Source organism: Psammomys obesus, unplaced genomic scaffold (genome assembly GCF_907164565.1).
Source record: "Psammomys obesus unplaced genomic scaffold, mPsaObe1.curated_primary_1811, whole genome shotgun sequence".
NCBI classification, from domain to species: domain Eukaryota; kingdom Metazoa; phylum Chordata; class Mammalia; order Rodentia; family Muridae; genus Psammomys; species Psammomys obesus.
The window spans coordinates 170-6,888 of NW_026590848.1; the positions used below are offsets into that span (position 1 = coordinate 170).

The 6,719-nt window shown below is 49.3% G+C and overlaps 1 protein-coding gene across 1 annotated transcript in view; it reads right to left on the reverse strand.

The window, feature by feature from the left end:
* Window positions 1-1,314: 1,314 nt before the first annotated feature.
* The window catches only part of Haao (3-hydroxyanthranilate 3,4-dioxygenase), a gene marked incomplete at its 3' end in the record, with an annotated part of 12,027 nt that continues 6,622 nt past the window's right edge, over window positions 1,315-6,719 (reverse strand). Inside the window, 5 exon segments of the mRNA XM_055609134.1 lie at window positions 1,315-1,460; window positions 1,745-1,788; window positions 2,122-2,211; window positions 5,201-5,307; window positions 5,558-5,641. Coding sequence (XP_055465109.1) covers window positions 1,315-1,460; window positions 1,745-1,788; window positions 2,122-2,211; window positions 5,201-5,307; window positions 5,558-5,641 — 471 coding nt within the window.

Genomic DNA, 6,719 nt, shown 5'->3' on the forward strand with positions numbered 1-6,719 from the left:
GTTGTGTACATGTGGGCATACATGCCATGTCTTGTGAATCAGAGGATGACTTGTGGAACCAGTTCTCTTTCCATCTTCATGTGGTCCCGGTGATCAAACTCGGGTTGCCAGGCCTGCACAGTAGGCACTTTTACCCAGTGACCTATCTCACTGACTCACAGTGACTGTTTCTAACCGCACAGGCTGTGCCATTGAAAAGCTGCCACATGCGAATACCAGCATCCTTATAGCTGTCTCTGTTACACCTTGTCCTCTGGCTCAGCCTCACAAAGGACAGGTGATGGCTTTGAAATGCCGTACTAGACCCCTCATTCAACACCCAAGTGAAACCCCACTGACTCCAGGGCATGTCCTCTCCCCTCACTCTAGCTCAGCAAAGTTCGAGGAGCAGTTAGCAATCCACCCTAGCTTCCCCACCTTGCTCTGGCCAGCTGTAGCGTTTTGCAGGGCCGTTTCAGCCCTTCAGGCCTCTATGGTTTTCCCTCCTCTAGAATGCTCCACTCACCACCCTCTCTTCTTCCTGCAAACCTTCATACCAGCTTCACAATTCTGCCTGGAGGCTGGAGAGACAGCTTATTCTCACAGAGGACCCAGATTCAGTTCCCAGGACCCACATGGTCATTCATAAGCATTTGTTTCAGAGGGTCCAATGCCCTCTTCTGGGCCTCCAAGGCACCAGGCAAGCATGGATGCACTCACACTGATAAACATAAAATAAAATAAATAAATCTAAAATTTTTTTAATTAAAAGAGCCTGTATGCACATCTCCTCTTCCAGGAGCCTCCCTTTGCTTCTTTCCTTTCTCCTCCTATGACATTCCATATTTTCTCTATTAAATAAGCTGTCACATGACTGACAGCTGTGGGTCAACTTACCCATAGCAACTCAGCTGTCTTTTGTGTAGCAAAGCCCAAGGCAGTAGGAATGCTGGACAAAAGGCCAGCTAGTAGGTTCTCTACACATAGCTTGTCAGCCCTCTGCCAAAAACTCTTTCCCTTCAGCTTCCAAGCACCATGTGCCAAAAGCTCAGGGGGTGGGGGGAGGGGCAGTGGGAAGGGTAGGTAAGTGGCAGGCACCCAGGGAACTGCCAATGAGTGAAGAACCGCCCACTCTGAAAGCAAAGTGTCCTTGGGACCATGGAGCCACCAGAGAGTTCCAGTGACAGCAACACTGTTGCTGAGCTCGAGAGGGAACAAGGCCATTCTCATGAAGTCTCTATAAATGGGGTGGGGGGAAGAGGAAGGGAGAGAGAGCTTGAGTCCCACTTCTCAGGTGCTGGATAGATGGCTATTGAGTGCCCTGAGCCGTATTACCTGAGTCTCATAGGTGTCCCCAAATAGGCTGAGGGATGTGCCTGCCCGAAGCTCCCTGGAGTGACCAGCCAGCCAGGCCTTCAGTGACATGGGCTCCATGATGGACCGTGTACTCAGTGGGAATGGCGTCTCCTTGAGCAGCTGGTCTGTGCCAGGGACACACTGCTGAGCAATGACCTACAGGCCCAGCCCACCCAGCCCCAGTACAGCCAGGTCCCAGGAGCCCTAACTCAATAGCCAATATGGAACTTGGATGCTGCCTAATGACAGAGTAGCCATATAGGGATGCTACTTAGTATTGTCATCTTGGTACCTTAAATACTGGGCAGAGGACTCAGGAAGAGGTCCCTGGGACCCTGAGTCAGGACCCATCCCACTAGAGGAAGGGAGTGAGGGAGAAAGGGAAGGAAAAGGCGGTCAGGGAACTCACCAGGGTTGGGCTTTCCTGTTCGGTACTGCTCAGAGCGGAAGAACCTGCCGGGACAAACAGAGGAGGGGAATGTCAGCATTCCTGTTAAGATGTCAGTGAGGCGCACACACACACAAGCACACTCGCACATACACACATGCACATATACGAACATACGCGCACACACACACATGCACACACATTCACAGAGCCAGTACACATTCATAGATCCTCACATGACTTGATTACCCACCTTACTTCCCTCCCAACTGTGCAGAGCAGCTTGTCCCATCCCTAAGGTGGGAGACTCTTTTCCCCTCCCACCCCTGATGGCCACAGACCACTGGGCATTGCAAAACTGAAGGGCAGTGAAGGGAGGGGCCCAGCTAGGGACTTACTCTTGGATGATGGGGGCCAGCTGCGTTCCAAGGTCCTTGCAGTAGAACCATTTCTCAAAGAGGACATCCACAGTGTCCCCCACATAGTACCTGCCAAACCAGAGGTCAAGGTAACTCACTCTCTATCGCTTTGTGGCAGCCTGGTGCAGGCTGCGCTCGGCTCGAGGGCCCCTCTCTGAGCCCAGGCACTGCATAGCTATGCTGCACCTCTGTTGGAACAGCCCAGGGATCACACTTACGCCTGGCGTGTGCAAAGCAGTTAACAGAACGACTCGAATCGTCAGGGATTACACAGCCTATAGACGAGGCAGAGCAGGCTGCACTCAAGACTGAAGCTTGGAGAACATTTAATCCAAGTGTATTTGTTCTCAGCAAATGGAACTTGAAGCTGAGCCTTAATCTTGGACCGGCAGCTGGAAGTGCTGCTTTGTGTTCTTTGGGCCCTGGGTCATTGTACACAGGAACTTCAGCAGCCAGGGCAGCACCCCCTCCCCCACCCCGGAGGTCAGAGGTCACCTCTGCTGCACAGCTCTGGCCTCCTCTGGCACACGCAGCCTTCAGTCACCCCTGCCGCTCATGTCCCCAAGAGCAGGGAACACCAGGGCAGGCAGAGCCGTGCTGTGCCACTGGTCCTTACTCAAGGCAGGCGCTGGGAGCAGTTGTCCCCAGAATGCCCAATCCCTGCACCATCTCTAGCCCAGCCCAGTTCTGTCTGCTCTTCAACCCTCTCCAGAGAGGCAGGGACAGTCCTATGGAGCGGGAGAGGAGAGGCTGCAGATGTACTGTGCACCCACGCAGCTTCTAACCTGGGACCAAGCTGGCTACCAGAAAGCTTCATTATGGGGCTGCAGTGCCCTCAGGAATGGCCTTCAGGGTGGCATTTTAATGTTGAGTTCCTGGCTTTTATTAAAGGTCAAAAGCAGCCAGAAGAAATCCGTTATTAAATTTGCTGTAAAATGTTATTGAGGACACCAGTAACTCACCAGAGTCTCCGCCATAGAGCACCTTAGAGGGACTCCTTTTAAAATTTAAGGCCAGCCATCTGCCTATCTCACAGGTCATTATGCTGTAGACATGTGCAGCCATGAGCAGTGTGTATGTGTATACCTATATATATTATATATACTGTATATATATATATATATGTACAGACATATATATAGGAATTCTTAACAAGATGAGAAATACTCGTGAACTTTTCCAGTGGGCATGTGGCTTCAGTTATGCAAACTGGAAGTTTTCGGTGCGTCGTGACTATTTCTTTTCTTTCTTTTTTTTTTTTTTTACATTTAGTTATTTAGTGGGTGTGGTCACATGCCATCGAATGGGTTGTGAGATCAGAAGACAACTTTCAGAAGTTCTCTCCTTGCAGCGAGTGGATCCCCAGAGTGAAACCCAGGCCCTCAAGCTTGGCAGCCAGCGCCTTCACATGGAGCCAGATGGCTGGCTCTGACATCAATTGCTTTCTTTCTTTCTTTCTTTCTTTCTTTCTTTCTTTCTTTCTTTCTTTCTTTCTTTCTTTCTTTCCTTCCTTCCTTCCTTCCTTCCTTCCTTCCTTCCTTCCTTCCTTCCTTCCTTCCTTCTTTCTTTCTTTCTTTCTTTCTTTCTTTCTTTCTTTCTTTCTTTCTTTCATTTTTTCCACTAAATAGAGCAAAACTTAAAGCACATGCAATGCATATAGTAAGACTGAAGAATGAGGAGAGCTGTGAACACAGGAAGGTCATTTCACATCTAACAGGAGAATGACAAAGGACTTTCGTTTCTGCTTTTTAATTACTTGTTTCCTTGGGAGGAATGCCACAAACCCTAACACCCTCCCTTCAGTGGCAGGTAATTGTAATTTAGCTCACTTTGAATTCTTATGTTTCTAGTCTTTGAGAAGGAATATGTATGATTTTGACTCATTAAAAAAATGAGCATTTAAATATGCTCATTATAACAGAAGATATGAGTCTGGTAACTTGTGGAGAAATTTGAGTTTTCTTTGAAACTTTAAAAGCAGGAGATTATTTGGCTCTCTGGGCTTCAAGGACTTTCTTCGTTCAGCACACAATAGTCTAGGACAATGGTTCTCACCCTTCCTAACACGTCAGCCCTTTAATACAGCTCCTCGTATATGGTTGTGATGACCCCCAACCATAAGATTACTTCATTGCTTCCTCATGACTGTAATTTTGCTGCTGTGTGAATTGTAATGTAAATGTTTTCCTATGATCGTAGGCAACCCCTGTGAAAGGGTGAAAGGCTTGTTCAACCCCAGTGACAGGGCACTGACCCACGTGCTGACAACCGCTGGTCTGGAGACTGGTGGAGCCCCAAGGGAAGTGGAATGGAGTCTGACTTTACCCTCCAGGACCTGGTTCTTCCACCTTGCTGATCCAGCATGCACACTGGGCTTTGTATTGCTCTGCAATGCCAGGTCTGGCATGTTGCTTTACCAGGGTCTTGTTTCTTCTCCAGTACTAACAGAACCCAGTTCTAGTATGTGCAAGGCCCTAGGTTCAGCCCCCAGAGCTACAAAAAGAGCAGATGGTAAGCCCCCAGCATCATGGGGGAATATAGGGTATACAGATCCACACAGAAACCCTTAGCTGGTGCCTGCAACATAGCTGCTCCTGGCCAGATGCCCATACTTGCTGTCATCTGGGGAAAAGACACAAGTATGAGGCACTGGCCGAGGAGCACTTCTGCAGGCCCAGGCTGCTAGATACAGCAGTATTTACCTATATCAGGACACGTGGCTTTCTGGGTTCCTTCACCCTCCCTTTCTGCATCACCCCTCTGCACCACCAATTTCCTAGCAGGCCTGCAGACAGCAAAAATGCAAAGTCCAGCCGAAGTTTTCATCTGAATCACAAAGAGTATCCCCTCCCTTCATCATCAAACACATCCTCCCCTCTCTGGTCAGCCAGCACACCCAGGGTCTTCATCACCTCCTGTTGCCTAGCCCTCTAGTCTCTTGGTGGTCAGGAAGTACTTTCTGAAGTCTATCATAGATCCTTCCTGCTATACTTTTGAGCTATATTCCTCTGCTGGTAGCCCTCTGATCACCCAAGCCCTGCAAGTCAGGAGCCTTTACCTTAGCCCATCAAGCTCTGTTTCCAGCCGCCTTCTCTCAATCACCAGCCCCATGGTGTTGGCAAACCTCTGGGGGGAGTGGGGAACCCTGGCAGGCAGGAGGAATATCTGTAGGAGTGGAGAACAGAAGTCCAGAGAGGCTGCAATCCTTCGAAGTGACCTCAGTGTCCCCAGCACACTGAGTGACCCACGGGGCAGCAGGGAGCCCAGCCTCTCCACCCTGGATCCCACTCTGGCCTTAGGGAACATTGGCCTGTCCTCAGAAAAGAGGAAGCCCTGAGGATAAACAGGAAAACCAACCAGGGTGAGTTTCTGCTCTGATGCTCTTTGCCTTTTCTTTCTCTGGGGTCAGCCTCACCTCTCCCTGTCGTATGACCACATCCCGGTGTTTTCCTTGCTCCAGGACACGGAGAACCATGTCTCCCTCCAGCTGGTAGAACACCTGTGGGCAAACAAAGACCCGGAGACCTCCCTGCTCTATCCTTTAGATCCTTAACTTCTGCCAGGGATCTCAATTCTTACCAGAAAACTGGAAAAGCTTCCTGAAGGCCTCAGGGCTTATGAACACCCCCAGCACTCCTGTCCTGAGGCCCCTGCACCCCCAGCCCAGGCCACAGACAGGAAAGCTGGAGACATACAAGGCATCACAATGGAACATGTAGGTATCCATTGGATTACCCAGGATGCAACAGCAGGTGCCTGGCTAGGAGGAGGGATGTAGAAGGCTGGGTAAGAAGCTCCCTAAAAAATTCTGTGATGCAACCATGATACTCCTTAACTTAGCCTCTTTCACGCATGTCAGAAATCTCACAACCCCAGCATCAACATTATTAGCCCCATTCTGAAGAAAGCTGAAGCTCAAAGCAGCTGACCTAAGCCAGGGAGTCCTGGAGTTGCTGTTGGGACAGGTAGCCTGTGTGCGCTCTGGGGCCTCTGTACATTACTCCAGCCATTGAGATGCTCTGGCATTGGGCTGTGGAAGTTGGCAGCCTAGGTTGTTGGAGTTGGTGGCTGGACTCTCTCCCTAGGGGGCGCCTACTAAGTTTTCCATTCTGTCCTAAAATCTCAGTCAGCACCTTATGAGCCGGGACATGATGACTCGTGCCTCTAAGTGGCAGAGGATTGCCTTGAGTTTGAGGCCAGCCTGGGCTATAGAGTGAGACCTTGTCTCAAAAAACAAAGCAAACAAACAAACAAACAAATGATCCACAGAGGTTCCAATTACATAGTAGTCCACAGATAACATAGGTCCATATGTAACATAAATTAATGTATAACATAGGGCCATATGTAATATAGGTGACAGTGTTCATGGTTATGAGGGAGGTAAAGCTTTCTACACTTTTTATGTTTTCTGCAATGAATGGTATTTTCATTATTAAACCCAAGCCATATGATTGAAGATGCAGCTCCACGACAGAATGTTTATTACATAGTATGTATGAGGCTCTTAGTTTAATCTCCCACAACACACACACACACACACACACACACACACACACACACACACACACACACAC